This window comes from Neltuma alba, unplaced genomic scaffold (assembly GCF_004799145.2).
Source record: "Neltuma alba isolate B1F8T4 unplaced genomic scaffold, ASM479914v2 tig00004548_pilon, whole genome shotgun sequence".
Lineage (NCBI taxonomy): Eukaryota > Viridiplantae > Streptophyta > Magnoliopsida > Fabales > Fabaceae > Neltuma > Neltuma alba.
Genome location: NW_021633758.1, coordinates 1 through 15265, shown reverse-complemented (window position 1 = coordinate 15265; position 15265 = coordinate 1). Strand labels below are relative to the sequence as shown.

At 40.8% G+C, this 15265-nt stretch overlaps 2 protein-coding genes and 1 pseudogene across 2 annotated transcripts; 2 read left to right on the top strand and 1 right to left on the bottom strand.

Annotated features, from left to right (window-relative positions):
• The first annotated feature begins 277 nt into the window (after positions 1 to 277).
• Positions 278 to 3997, top strand: LOC114745151 (protein TRANSPORT INHIBITOR RESPONSE 1). The gene is made up of 3 exons (XM_028933294.1): positions 278 to 1236; positions 2208 to 2697; positions 2806 to 3997. Exons 1-3 carry the CDS (start codon positions 773 to 775, stop codon positions 3601 to 3603), a joined length of 1752 nt encoding a protein of 583 aa, XP_028789127.1. The 5' UTR covers positions 278 to 772; the 3' UTR covers positions 3604 to 3997.
• Positions 3998 to 8870: 4873 nt separating this feature from the next.
• LOC114745149 (CASP-like protein 1E1) lies at positions 8871 to 9887 on the top strand (annotated as a pseudogene).
• A 1389-nt stretch (positions 9888 to 11276) lies between these two features.
• LOC114745150 (zinc finger protein CONSTANS-LIKE 13-like) lies at positions 11277 to 13308 on the bottom strand. The gene is made up of 5 exons (XM_028933293.1): positions 12656 to 13308; positions 12493 to 12568; positions 12357 to 12439; positions 11727 to 12010; positions 11277 to 11606 (listed from the first exon to the last, which is right to left on the bottom strand). The coding sequence occupies exons 1-5, from the start codon at positions 13241 to 13243 to the stop codon at positions 11516 to 11518; spliced, it is 1122 nt and encodes a 373-aa protein (XP_028789126.1). The 5' UTR covers positions 13244 to 13308; the 3' UTR covers positions 11277 to 11515.
• Positions 13309 to 15265: the final 1957 nt, after the last annotated feature.

The window sequence follows — 15265 nt, the reverse complement described above, 5'->3', positions numbered from 1 at the left end:
ATGATGTCATGATTTCCAGCGCTCGCCCACTTGGTATCATTCCCTCTCCCCCCTCATGTATCTAACCTCCGTGGCTTAACTATTTTTTTTAGCTAAGCTGGCTTTAATATGATCCGTCACTGGTGGTCCCCGCCGTATCCTATCCCACCTCTCAGATCCAGCCGTGCACCACAAATCATGAGATTCCCGTTCCACACTCATCTCGCTGCACATCATAACACTTTATCACAACCCCCCCTTCCTTCCCGTCCAGCGATAATCCTGTCGGTCTCCTCCATGACTCGCGATACATTCAAAATATCGTGAATGACATCCATTTTGGTCCCCGGCCCTTCCCTCATCAGCCGTCGCTCTTTCCTCTTTACGTACACCCGTTTTCTGCGGCTCCTCTTCCGTGGCCCTCAAACGGATAACATCAGCTTCTCACCCCGCCCATCCGACGGTTCTTGTTAACTCTCCACCACGTGTCGCTGCCGTGATTGCTCGTCACTTTCTCTTGCGAACCTCCCCTTCCTATTTAACCTTAGTTAATTTCTAACCTTATTGGTCACAACTTAAAATCCTTATCCTCTCTCTCCCCATCACTCTCCCCAACATACACACCCTCGCGCACTCTCTCTCCGGCAGCCGCGAACTTGTCAATGGCGCTTCAGATCTAACGGTTCCGCCCTGTTGCTTCTACCTGAGGAGCTTGTCCTGTTTGTGCCGGCAAGGTATTCATTTTGCTAAACGACATCTTTGATTCCTTGGGAATTCTCTGAGCCGCTTCGCAATGCAAAGAATGGCGTACTCGTTCCCTGAGGAGGTCCTCGAGCATGTTTTCTCATTTATTCAGTCGGATAGGGACCGTAACGTGATCTCGTTGGTGTGCAAATCATGGTACGAGATCGAACGGTGCTGTCGGAAGAGAGTTTTCATCGGGAACTGCTATGCTGTTAGCCCTGCGATGGTGATCAAACGGTTCCCGGAGATGAGATCCATTTCCCTCAAAGGGAAACCTCACTTTGCTGACTTCAATTTGGTGCCGGAGGGTTGGGGTGGCTCTGTGTGTCCTTGGATCGCGGCTATGGCGGAGGCCTACCCGCGGCTTGAGGAGATCCGACTCAAGAGAATGGTCATAACAAATGAGAGCTTGGAGTTGATCGCTAAATCCTTTAAGAACTTCAAAGTCCTCGTGCTGTCCTCCTGCGAGGGTTTTAGTACCGATGGACTTGCCGCAGTTGCTGCCAATTGCAGGTCTTTTCATCCTCACTTCTCTCTCATTTTCCATGAATTTTGTCTGGGCTTTGCTTTTGGTCGGAGTGAGCATGAGAGGGAGAGAATTTAGGTTCCGAACATTTTCTTGCTCCATAGAAGATCGCAAAGTTCGGATCTTTTCTATGGCTGGATGGTTACACTTGGCTGAAGTTTCAAGCTTTCGACAACATTATAGCGCTATGATGCTTTAAATATATGGCCTGATGGTACATTCTGTCGGTAGGCTTGTAGTACTTCGTTCTAGGGGAACATTTGATACTGTCTGCAGAAGGTCTAATCTGTACTATATCTTCTTATGATCTTTGATCAGTTGTTATATTGGTTAACTATAGTTTTTGTGACAAACTTCTTCTCGTTATGCGTTGTCTCAGCTTAATGCTATTCTGATAACATTGCATCAAGCTCCCCCCCTCTAGTTATCACAGATACTACTCCTCTTTTGTCAAGAATTCTTAGTATTAACTTTGGAGCTACCTCTTCAAAATTTCCAAATATTTGGGAGTTTTAGGCTGTAGTTTACTCCGGTTGTCCGGTCGTTTATTAAGGTAAAGTCGAATCCGGGTGAAACGCACGCTTACTAGTTTTGTTCTTCTAATTTCCTATTACACTTGTATTTGAGGGAGGGAGGATGGTGGGGCACCTGGAAAGGGGGTATTGGAGTTGATCCGGCAGCCACATGATTTAAGGATTCGTATTGTAATCATGATTGCAGTTGTTTGTTTTTCCTTGGTTGTGGGTTTGACATATTCGTGGACTTTTCAAATTTGGGTAGTTGACGTCCGACAGTTAATTTGAAACAAGTCATGCATATAAAATGAATACTTAAATATTTTGGCATGGTATGGCTCAGTTTGTTTAATGCATCCTTGATTCAGACGGGCTAGTTTGTTTGTAGAAAGTGTCTTGCCATTGTCACTGATACATCCTCTCATGCTAATAATATATTGCAGGAATTTGAGAGAGTTGGACTTGCGGGAGAGTGAAGTGGACGACCTTAATGGGCATTGGCTGAGTCATTTTCCTGATTCGTGTACGTCATTAGTTTCTCTCAACATTTCTTGCTTAGGTTCTGAGGTGAGCTTCTCTGCACTTGAGCGCCTGGTCGGCAGGTGTCCCAACCTGCAGACTCTTCGTCTCAACCGTGCCGTGCCCCTTGATAGGCTAGCCAACCTACTTGGCCGGGCTCCTCAGCTAATTGAGTTAGGTACAGGAGCCTACTCGTCTGACATTCGACCTGAGGTCTTAAACTTAGCAGGAGCATTATCTGGGTGTAAGCAATTGAGGAGTTTGTCTGGCTTCTGGGATGTGCTCCCATCCTACCTTCCAGCTATCTATCCTATCTGCTCTAGGTTAACATCACTAAACTTGAGTTATGCAACTATTCAAAGCCTTGATCTGATCAAGCTTGTCAGTCAATGCCGTAATTTGCATCGGTTATGGGTATGCTTGATTTTAGATGATGTTACTTTTCGTTATATGTTTTCATCTCTGGTGCGACATCCAGAGTCCTACTGTGAATTCTGATGCTAACTAAGGTTGTTGTTATAGGTGCTGGATTACATAGAAGATGCTGGCCTTGATGCCCTAGCTGCGTCGTGCAAGGATTTAAGAGAGCTCAGAGTTTTTCCATCTGACCCATTTGGGTTAGAGCCAAATGTAGCGTTGACAGAACATGGGCTTGTTTCTGTGTCCGAAGGCTGCCCAAAGCTCCAGTCAGTTCTTTATTTCTGTCGGCAGATGTCTAATGCTGCTCTAGTTACAATTGCTAGAAACAAGCCCAATATGACTCGGTTTCGCCTGTGTATCATTGAGCCTCGAACTCCTGACTACCTTACCCTTCAACCGCTGGATGCTGGTTTTGGAGCTATTGTTGAACATTGTAAGGATCTCCAGCGTCTATCTCTTTCGGGTCTTCTTACTGATCGTGTGTTTGACTACATTGGTACCTATGGGAAGAAGCTCGAGATGCTTTCTGTGGCGTTTGCTGGAGAGAGTGACTTGGGACTCCATCATATACTTTCTGGGTGTGATAACCTTAGAAAGCTAGAGATCAGGGACTGCCCATTTGGTGACAAGGCCCTTTTGGCCAATGCTGCGAAGCTGGAGACAATGCGATCCCTTTGGATGTCCTCGTGTTTGGTGAGTTTTGGAGCATGTAAACTGCTGGGTCAGAAGATGCCCAGACTTAATGTTGAAGTCATTGATGAGAGAGGACCTCCAGATTCAAGGCCAGAGAGTTGTCCTGTTGAGAAGCTCTATATATACAGGACGATTGCTGGGCCAAGATTGGACATGCCTGACTTTGTGTGGACAATGGAAGATGATTCTCAATTAAGGTTTTCATGATCAAACGAATTGTACCTATCGAACCTTGGAATTGACATGCCTCAAGTGTTGGAGTTGGGAATTTCAGGTACATGCCTTAATGTGGTGGTCTCAAGTGAATGCTGCTCTTGTGTAATTGCTGTTATGGACGCTGTTTGAGCTGGCCACGGAGAGGTACACAAGCTTCAGCTCCATTGCCGTTCATTTTACAGGCTGAATACCTAGTAGCGATTAAGGAAAACGGACGAACTTGTTATATGCATGAGATAGAGCTGTTATAATTCTTCATAGTGTAATATTTTGCGGACTTGTGCAAAAATTATGCATGATATGTTTTCCGGAGTCAAGACAATGTCATTGTTGAACTTAACCAATTAAATAATGAGAATTCGTTATCTAATTCCCTGTTGCGATAGACTTTTTGTAATTCTGATACATTGGATGTCTGATAATTGCTTTATCTTGTCCGACTTTCTGAGTAGTAGCTGGCAATAACAAGAAGAACGAGCTTTTATCATTTGCATTACCGCCTGGGAGGTAATTGCAGTACTCCAAAAAAAGGTGATATTGGCATATTGCATTTCAGTTGACCGAATCGGCATCTTTAGCCGCTTTCTCGTTGGAACTCATGTAGATACTCCAAATCCTATTGTGCTTGATGAGAACCCCTAAATGAGGAACAAAAAACAGAGTCGAAGGCCCACCTAAACGAGGTAATAGGGCTTAAAAAGACAGGGGTCAACGTGGTTTTGCGGGAACTTTGAAGGGCGATGATAATGGTGTGGTTGGTAAATTAGTTGGACTGGGTTTAGAGAGCTAATGATAAGTGATTATGCAAAACATTTTCCCTCCTAGGCTATCTATTTTTAGCTTAAAATGAGGTACTTGTTGGGTTCTGCAACGTCCCATTATTAGAATACTAGTTGTCTTTCTTAACTAAACCAATTGATAAGAGCATTCAAGCCAGATATGCAGTAAAAATCTTTGTTACGCGCATGTGAGAACTTGAAGAGATGGTTTTGAAGAACCTGCATAACTAGTCTTCATTTGTGGAACTGATCTGAATATAAAAAGCGCTAATATCCGTGGCAGGGAGCATCAGAGGTTACTTAAGGCGAAGAACAAAGAGGCAGCTTGCTTGCAGGAAGTGAGTTTCTGGCAATGGCATTTAAAAAAAGTGGGGAAGTAAAAGGTGGCGTGGGAGATATATGAGAGCCTCGATTGGTGAGCCACGTGATAGATTCGGTAACATTGGATGGTGTCCCGGCTTTTTGCTCTTTCTCCCACCTGATCCCTCAAAGTAACCCGCCCCTCCTCCGCCTCCTCCTATTTCCTGAATCATCCATCCCTCTCAATTACTACTGCTAAATCTCTCTCTCTCTCTCTCTCTCTCTGAAACTGGACAAGTGGGCTCAGGGATAAAGAAAAAGGCAGCGTCAAAAACTACTGCAGTGGGGAGTAAAAGAGGGAGGCTTCATTGGTGAATGATGGCCGCACGTTTCATGTTCATGATCATCATCATTTATATTCCCTTATTACTATGGTCCTTTTTAATCACTCCCTCCTCCTGATTTTTCACTGTTCCACATCATTCCTCGTTTCCTTCAACTGTTGCTTCCCTCCCTCTCATCATTATATTTCGGTGCCCCAATTGATGGCTCTCTCTATGATTATTGCAAAAGCGAGCCCAATGACACTGCCACAGTCCCTTTGGATTTGGCATCTGCATTTTACTGACACTGAAATTCCAATAATGGCATGCCACACCCCAATGATTCCTATCATGCCCTCTCCCCCCCCCCCCCTGCACTCTCCCACACAGCCAAGTGAATCATCCCATACTATGAAACTTCAACTTCATTTTCCTGTGTCTATATCACTTTACTGTTCTTCCTCAGATTAGTCATTCAAACTTGAGATTGCTAATCTTCCACGGCTGATCCTCAGTATCAGAACATGTCTAAACTTATCGTTGACTCCATGGACTAGTCGCAAGAAATTGGGCACGAATCTACATTGGTGGGGACACAGTTACTTAAAAAAGACAAGTTTTATATTTGATTTGTAGGAATGTGAAGGGAATTTGCGTTTCAAAACCACCGTTTTTGCTGGGAAATTTCAGGGAAGTCTGGTGTGCCGTTTATTTTTAGTTTTTTTTTTGCCAAAGTATTTTTATTTTTTTTCCCCCTTCCTTTCACCTAGTGATAGGAATATTTGGGCTTGCTTTTACACTGCTTTAAGTTTTCAACATTTAAAAATCAGCAAGTGGGTCACTTTTGATTACACTTGGGACTAGAATTTAAATAAGGGCTCCATGATTTTATCGTGGATACTCATTCAGTCAGTCCAAACCTAAATATAAAAATCTTTGTAAAAATACGAAAAAGTAATTAATATGGTTTTTTTGTATCTAATAAGTACATAGAGATCTGTAACATTTTTTTAATTATTCCTATTATTTAATTATTATAATTTAATGCATATAGATACAAAAAAATCTTGATAAATAGGGATATTATGGGAAAGAAACAATTCATATAAAAGATGAAAAATGTGACCCTGTACCACATAACATTCTAACTTAAGTGGTTAGCTTAAATAAGAGACGCATATAAACCGTTAGTATAGTGAATTTGTGATATTCTAGTATCTCTCAGTCAACATCGGATAGATAAGTGTTGACAACGTTGGAAAAGTATGCTGCCACTCGGAAACTTCATGACTAATGGTGGTGGAATTATATTGATGGACTTGACTTGAAACTAAATGACCAATGAATTTTTTTTTTTCTTTTTTGCCAGACACCAATGAAAATTTTTCCTCAAAAGCATATTAATCCTGAAGTCTGAACATTTGTGCAAGTTGAGATTTCTTCCATTTCTTCACGCACCGGCAGAGCATTCAACTATGGGGAAGACGATGTGCATAAAATTATGTGATGGGCTAACAAGTGTTCTTGAAGGACTACTCATTGCAATGGCCATAGTTCTCATTCTTCTGATGATCTGTGTCCTTCCACCAAGGCGAAATCTTTTGGCTCTGCGTCGCTTCCCTTAGCAATGATCTTTGATCACTTTTTACCACTTGGGTTTTTCTGGGATTTTAAGATGTAAGAAACTAAGAATCTTTGCTTGCTCAAACCTCTGCTTGTGTCGTTAGTTATTCTCAACTCTGTTGCTGATAAACATTTTATTATGAGTTACTTTTTCGGTCATGCTTTGTTCTGTTTTTGTTTGTTGCCAACAATCATGCTTTGCTCTTTTTTGCTTTCCCTGTTCATACAGTAAAAAAAGGGGCTGCTTCTAGAGCCTAAATGAAAGTAGGGTTAAAAGTGCTGTTGGGAAATAATTTTACTTTGGTTCCTACTGCGTGAAGCCTGAACTAGCCTCGTAGAGCAGTAGCCTTTCACGCATTTTGGTGCAAGCTAGATTGTAAACTTTTTAGATTCCAAAGGCTTCCTTGATGATTTGCTGCTGATTTCTTCCCAACCCAAACTGTTAACTGGTTGACGACCTAAATCAACCTTATGCTTCTCAAATCTGCAATAGCAGTAGTGATGATTTAAATTTCAGCTCTTGCGTACAGACTTGTTCTGATAATCCATCTTAACATCAGTTTATACTTTCGCTTAACGTGAGCTTGGTAATTAAAACTAGTTATGGCATAAGCTTCGATACACATATGACACTGTTGAAACTGATTATTTTATTGTCGAGTGAAAATTGTGATAATTTCAGTATAACGTGATACTTCGCAATCAATATGCCATAATACATAGTACTCCTCCGGTCCTTAATATAGGACCTAATTCTTGAGTTGGTTTTGGTCCTAAATATAAGATCCATTTCTCATATTTATTAATTTTCTCTAAATTACCCTTATAGACACTCCCTCAACTATAATTAAGTAGAAGAGGGAGGGGGGGTATTAAGAAAAATGATTATGGTGTTTTAGGAAAAATGTGTCACTTTTCTTATAATTAACTAACTTACCTAACTTCCTTAATCTAATCAAATTAGTTAAAAGGGTCTTATATTAAGGACCAGAGGAGTATCTTACAATGTTTGAAGAGCGCATGGCTCTCGTAATAACTGCTCCAATATTGGATCCACATATTTAATATATGTGCCCGGTTTTAGCAGAAAGAATAAAAGTAACGGGACGATGAAAAACAAGGACTAAAGACAGTTTCTGAAATGGACACACTTTTCACTTGAATAGATTAAGATTTATGTTCAGCTGTGTCTCTAGGTTTTTTTTTTGGTAAAATAATTTTAGACAGGGGTTTGGGCTCAAACTTAAGTCAAAGGTCAAGCGCTTGAATGACTTCTTCTACGTGATACCAATGTTAGGCATAGTAAAGTTACGTTATATTTTTAGGTGTTAACCTAAATACCCTCATTCTAGGATAGGGAATCAAATCCCCTCTTTTTTGGGTGAGAGGGTGTTATTCATACTGTTGAACTCGATAGCTGGGTCTCTAGTTGAACCCCTGAATGGTCTATCGATAAAGTTGGTCCATTCTGTTCTGTACTCAGTTACAGGCTAATCTAAGTATCGGCGGACTCATCTTTTCTTGGAGCTTCTGCTCCTTTTTTTTTTTTAAAAAAAAAACCCTTCCCTCTCAGGCAAAGTCAACTGAGCCCAAAGATTATAGGCCGAGGATTTGCTTAAACTTTAAATGAGCAAGGCCCAATAAGAATGGGCTGGGCCTATTTTCACAATTACTGTTCTCAAATTGAACAAAGCTTGGCCCACCATATGTGGTTCACCACAGCCAGAAAACGTTACTCTAATTTACCCACCGATCGATGCTGGCAATAAAAAGAAAAATTTACCCACCCATAGATGAATTTAGAAGAAATGTTATATAGAAGTTACTCGTTTAGTATATCCAAAAATTATTATTTTTTCAAAACTATCCCTTTTAAATTCAAATGCGCTTTAGATTTTCAAGAAGCTACACATTTCCTTACAACGGTGAGCTGAAGAGAAAATTCAATGTGAAAATTGTATTCTAGTGCGTGAAAATTGTATTCTAGTGCGTGAAAACTTGAAGAAAAAGACACTTACGTATATACACTAAAGTAAGATGAAAGAAATAAAGCAAGGTTGATAACAAATTTGGAAGTACGGTCTGATGGAAGCGGAGGCAGGGCATTGAGTGGGGATGGTTCATTGAATTAAATGATGTCCGTACGATGTGGCTTCAATGCGAATCAACTCCCCACCTTTCTCATTCAACAACGTTTCTCCTTCAGCCTCAGCATCCGCCATTGTTATTTGAACCCCCTTCTCCTTTCTCTCCTCCTCATATACTCCTTCTTCTCTCCTTCTCCTTCATCTTCAACGACATGGTGAGCCAGAACAAGCCCACCCCCTTAGACGGCGTCGATGGCAAGCTGGTGGACAGCCCTGCTCCAAACAGGCTCAGAGCTTGCCATTTGTTGCTCCGATTCCTCGCCGTCGCACTCACTCTCATCGCTACCTTCATCGTCGGCGTCGACAAAGAGACCAAGACCATTACCTTTTTCGCCGGCTTGCGCTTGCAAGCCACTGCTCACTGGAAATACATGTCTGCTTTCGTGTAAGTTCTAGGTTTCTCCAAATGACTCATTTCTCATCAACCAAAGCATTGTTGCTTTGTAAGTTTGCTTTAGTATAAGCTTCCGCGCTATATATATTTATGTGTTACCGGATCAGGTATTTTCTGGTGTCGAATGCCATAGCATGCTCCTACGGGGCAGCTTCTCTGGTGATAACAGAGGTGGCGGCGAGAAGAAGCAACAATGGCAACAACTTGAACTGAAGTTGGTGGTGACGATGTGCGACCTGGTGATAATGGCTCTGCTGTTTTCGGCCGACGGAGCGGCGGCCGCAGTAGGAGTGATCGGACAGAAAGGGAACGCGCACGTGCATTGGATGGAGGTATGTGATGAGTTCAGCGCGTATTGCCGGCACATGACCACCGCCGTAGTTATCTCTCTCGTCGGCTCAACGGCGTTTCTCGGCCTGGTGGCTCTCTCTGCTTTCAGACTCAACTAATACATGGAACATCCCCCTTGAAGCCCACTCTGTGTTTCTCTTTCAGGCCACCGGAACTCTCTCCCCGTCTTTGAAGATGATGCCATATCGTTGTTAAGCGCTTAGTTAATGTAATGCTTTTGCTCTGTAGTAAATTCTCAGACCAGTTGGTGGATAGGTCTATTTAATTAGGTGCCGTAGCACTGCGTAATGTTGAATATATATAAAAGCTAGGTCTCTTTAGTTTAATTGATTCTGAATGTCCTCTATGGTTGATGATCCATGAATTGTCATACTTCACGTTCCGTTTTAGGTCAGTGTAGTAAAATCCTAATTACCAGCAAAGCAGAAGGGTTGTTCACTTGTTCAATGATATAAAATATACATAAAGATGGCGTCATGCGTGACCTTCTTTTTTTTTTTTGGTTTTCTGTCTGGAGTAAATGAAAGACGGGAAATCTAGGGTGGCCCTGTCAAGAATCCAACCGAGATAGGTTGCTGGAATAATGAGTCTATTCTGAGCCCTTATATTAATTATAGTACAATGAAAGGAACAATGTGGGAACTAGACTGGGGGACAAGTGGATAACTACTGATTACTGAACAGGTCATTTCCTACATCCTAGCGTTTACACTCAGCCATCTTGACCCCTCGCCAAGGGCCGCCTCCTCAAAGAGTCTTTGGATGTAGTGGTTACTCTCATGGGGCCCAAACCAATCAGTCAACTATCATGATTCCCCTCTGCCCCTTTCTTATTCCAGATTTATGGGTCTAACTGCTTGGTCTCACAGCAGCTCTAGAGATATCCCGTCTAGAATGTTCGTTTTGGCAGAAATCCTAAGACTCCAGACATGAGACAGTGAAACCAGCCAATGCTAGTAAATTTCTAAACGAAATGATCTTGTGAAAAGAAGGCCCTTTTCACTGTAACATAAAGATGAATCAACAAGGAACGAAGAGGTGGAACTCAAATCAAGTGCAAACCTGCTCCTATCGTTTCTTCTAGCTCTAGCAGAGGAGCAACATGGGATTCCAAGGGTTTGATTGTTCAGCCACATGCTAACATGGTTGAAAAACAATTATGTTTAATCATAGTGTCGTATATTAGGTGTTTAACTGCAGACGTGCTCGTTATCTATAGCATTTTCTGGTCATGTCCGAAGTCACGTATCAACATTATAGTTTCAAGATGTATGGTAGAAGTAGTGGGTTCGAGCCATAAATCGTTCCTTTGCATATTAGAACCATGAATATATATATATATATATATTCTTGCCGCCTAGTTCAACAGAGGTAAAACCATGTCGGAGAGATGATACGTAACGCAAGCACGCGAGTGAGGTTGAGCTGACAAGAAAGGGAAAGGAAAACCTCTGTTTTTGCCTTAAAACGGAACCAAATAGGTTGAAAAGGCTTCTTTCCGCTCTGAATCTCCAACCCAAAGGGGCTGTTGTCTTATTAGCCCATACAGGCGAGTGACCTACTTATCAAAGCAGCATTCCAGAAGAGGATCTGGGGCTAGCAGATACAGTAATCGAAAGCATTTCTTTTATCTAACTCCCTTGACTGGTCTATATTTTAACTCGAAGGCAACAAAAGGGTTAGATTATGACGATGGAAAAAAGAGAAAGTTAGACTATGACAAGATGCAGCCAGATTATGAATCGTTTCCTGAAAATTAGGGGGGGAAAACTGAGCTTTAGCTCCACATAATATCATTACATGGGGACACTGTACTGTAACTCTATGCATTTGCTAGCATAGCTACATGTATTATCTAAGCTTTAGCTCAAAGGATAATTATTCGACGCAACGTCATATACAAGTACACTATATACAAAATAGCTCGTAGAAATAAATGACAACCACCTTGTATCAGTGTTGCAGTTCTGACGTTATACCACAACTTCAGTGTTCTATCTTAGCAAAACGACCCTTGATTCTTGTCCTGCTTTCTGCCCGAACTTTTCGTGATTCATACCTTATGTGCCTGTCATATCTGTTATTTTTTTCACACAAAGGGTGTCAGCTTGACAAGTCAAATGATAATTTTTTTTTCTAGCATTAGAACATTTAAGCCCGGATTTATGCATATCAAAAGCAATGGATTCCCCTATACCTTCTTGTTCTCTTCTTCTCCTTGTAACGTAATAAGGCAGAGTCTCTTTCTTGACTTGTCAGCTCATACGAAGCAACTTTTGGGGTCGTCGATGAGTTTTCAGAGTTAAAAGAGTTCAGTTGTCCTCCACTGCTAAGATAGGTATGATTCCCACAGACAGTGGAAACTGAATGGAAGTCAAGAGCTTCTTCTTTATACAACGATGTATTAGGAGGAACAACTTGATTTGCAGTCTCACTATCTCTATGCCCCTCTAAAACATTTGTCTGCATATGTATTATTCTTTAGCAGAAATGTCATACCCACAATTAAGAAAGCAGCAACCAGTAGTTCAAAATCTGACATAAGCTAAACAATAACAATCCAAGGTTAACTGGGACAAAAACTACGACAGAGTAGGACATGTCAAAGCAGAATCTCAAGCATGCTTCAGTAGTGTTCTAATATTGAATGAGAAGTCAGAAATCAATTTCTCACCAATTACACATATAACAGAAATGGTAAGAACAGCACAACAACAAAAAAAACAGATGCAAATGCAACCAAAAGATAGAGTTCCAAGACAAGCGTTGCACAGATACATGTGTAAACCCATTATAATGATAAATGCCAACATAATAGAAGCTTTACCTCGTACGAAGGAAAAATATCAGCCTCGAATTCATGTTCAAAACCTGTGGACAAGCTTGCCGACTTTAAATACTGTTCAGGGACTATGGGGTGCCTGGAGCTCACTCGTTCAGTATCTACATCTCCAAATTCAAGCTGGGCTCCGATTTTGCTAGCTCACGAAGCTGACTAATGATTTCTTCCTTGTGTTGCCCACAAGCAGCCTTACGGTTCTGATTCAACAAGAAGAACCTGAACAAGTCAAAATTCTGATAATACATGGACTTCCAATGTTTTTCAAGCATAAACTATTGATATACCTTAGGCAGAGGAGGAACCTCCATGGCCTGATAATTGTGAGACGAGCTTGTAGAACTTATCAAATCGTCAAGGCTAACAACAGCAGGAGCATCCCACACGAACAAGTCCGAAAGGCCCTCCTCAAGCTCAGATCCCACAAATCCATCGCCACTACCGACGTCACACACTCCACTATCCTCAGTCGAAAACAGGGCTTTCTTGCCCAAATCTTCAAAACCCAGAATCGATAGCAACTCACTCACGGAAGGACACCCAGTGAAGCCCTCGAGTGGCCTCCTATCGTGCACCAAAGACAACGAAAGGTTGTGCCGTTCCCAATCACAATTCTGGCAGAAAACGGAGCTTTCGGTAGAACAGAGTATTGTGGCCGGCGAATCGTTGCAGGCATCACAGAGCAGAGCTCGAGTGTGCTTCGAGAAGAGTTGGTTGGTAGAGTGAACTTCACGATCACAAGAGAAACAGAGCTTCGCAGAATCAGCTCGACAATAGAGAATACCAGTGGAGTCGCCACAGTAGTCGCATGGCCTTTGAGCTTTTGGCGCCCGATCTTTATCCGGCAGATTGGGGTGCTTCGGAGAATCACCCATATTTCCCGATGTTCGGAAAATGAGAAAGGCTTCAGATTTCTGAAGAGTAAAAGGGTGGGGAAATATGGCTTTAAAACAGCGCTAAGGAGAAATTTGGGATAAAAGCGAATGAATGCGCAAGAGAGGTTATCCTTTCTTGCTGATCAAGAACTAGGTTTGAAAACGATACTTCAATCTTGTTTTTTCCTACACTGCTAAAAATCATTTTAACACCAAGTTGGATACCATCAAATTCCAGTTTCACACTGCTAAATTGAGCTTTATTACACGAAGACTAGGAAAGATTCTTTTTTTTTTTTTGGCTGCTTACTATTGCATAGCGTCATCACTTGCTCACCATTCAGGCACCCGCCAATCAATATCCACTCACTTTTCACTTTTGAATTTTATATTGGTTTGGTTGTAAGTCAAAGCATTATTAGGAATTAAAAATTAAAAAATATTTATTTTTGGTCTTTGCCTGGTGATCTTAAATTATAAAAAATTGCTCATTTCCATTCAAGGAACTTTATCTTTTCGAGAAAGAGCTCACGCTTTCCCCAAAAATTGAGGAGCCAAAAATAAGGAACCAGTTGTGAGTTGGGACAGGAATATTCTCCCTTTGACCTTATCAGCAGGATATGCTTAGTGGCTTTAAAATAAGGAAAAGTGATAAGAAAAGATATTACATAAATTTGTGTCTTTTTACTAAAATAAAAAAAATAATAAAAATAAATTTTATGAAGAATTAAAAATAAAATATTACGATTTTTTCCAGCATCACTTCCTTTTTATTTAATAAAAATAAATTAAGAATGTAAAAGTAAATAAATTTTACATAACCAAATAAATTTTCTCTGGTCATACCGTTGCATTGACTATCTTTCCCGTTGCAATTTACCATACCAACAAATGATAAAAATTAAAACTTGCAATGTTATATTCTCATAAAAGGTTTTCAATCATGCTTAGTTTATATTAAATATTAAATATAAAATAAATATATTATTATATATTATTACCAAAAAAATTTCAGCTTTGGTTTAGTTATCTTTTCCCATCTGTCAAAAACAATATTATTATAAAAATAACGTAATATGTATCTTCATAATTTAAGAGTCACCCCAAGAATTTTTTGTAGAATGAAAGGGAGCTTCTTTGGGCAAAATTGAAGAAAAAAAGGGAACTCCAGTAATAATGGGTCAAAAAGACAAAAAGATAAAAGATAAAAGGGATTTTTTTTTAATATACACACGCCCCCCTAAATGTGTGGGTGGTAGTTTTAGAAGACACTAACAGTAACCTTCCCCCCCCCCCCCCAAAAAAAATTTACAGTCTTCATAAAAATGTTTTAGCTGTTGAAGTACATAATCATTATTTTTATAATTTAGTAAGCCCTAATATAAATTATAAATACTACATATCCCTCATTTTTGTTGCCCCTTCTAGATAGAAGGATGAATAAGCAGGAAAAGTAGAGGGGACGAGGATTTCATTATCAAAGGGCCAAATGGGATATTTATGGGGGTGGGGGCAACCAGACCTGTCTGCTGAATTCGCTGGAAACTCTGCATCATCCATCAGAAAGGCGTCCGTCCAAAAAGGGAGTCATCAATCAGATTTTGTGATCTTTCTTGATCTCACCTCTTTACTTAATCATTATCTCTTCCTCCAACCCTTTTTTGTCTTCAAAATTCAAAAGTCTTGCCAGGCCCCTCTCATCTCTCTTCACCTCCCCACTGTGACTTTGGATGTTGCTGTCAAACAAAACCGTGACAAATTTTTAACTCTGACTTCTTACCCATTCTAGCATCCACTCCCAAGATTCCTGTGAAGATAAGGCTGGTTGCTCTTTCATTTATTTCATCTCTCATCATGCTTTCATTTCATCTCCATAAATACATAATAATGACCTTCTTCCAACAATTCACTATCCCACAGAATCTAAAGACTCAAACTTTCCATAGTTCTCTCGTCATCATTTGACCTTCGCCAGGCATTTCTGCAATTCTACTGCTGATTTCTGATGAGTGGGCTGTTCAG

What these genes read in the sequence shown, in the direction of transcription:
- LOC114745151 (XM_028933294.1), top strand. Translation starts at nt 773, where the DNA reads ATGCAAAGAATGGCGTACTCGTTCCCTGAGGAGGTCCTCGAGCATGTT. An exon ending in GCAGTTGCTGCCAATTGCAG is followed by an intron (nt 1,237 to 2,207) that starts GTCTTTTCATCC and finishes AATATATTGCAG; the next exon opens with GAATTTGAGAGAGTTGGACT. An exon ending in GTAATTTGCATCGGTTATGG is followed by an intron (nt 2,698 to 2,805) that starts GTATGCTTGATT and finishes TTGTTGTTATAG; the next exon opens with GTGCTGGATTACATAGAAGA.
- LOC114745150 (XM_028933293.1), bottom strand. Translation starts at nt 13,243, where the DNA reads ATGGGTGATTCTCCGAAGCACCCCAATCTGCCGGATAAAGATCGGGCG. An exon ending in AGGTTCCTCCTCTGCCTAAG is followed by an intron (nt 12,569 to 12,655) that starts GTATATCAATAG and finishes TTGTTGAATCAG; the next exon opens with AACCGTAAGGCTGCTTGTGG. An exon ending in GCTAGCAAAATCGGAGCCCA is followed by an intron (nt 12,440 to 12,492) that starts GCTTGAATTTGG and finishes GGCACCCCATAG; the next exon opens with TCCCTGAACAGTATTTAAAG.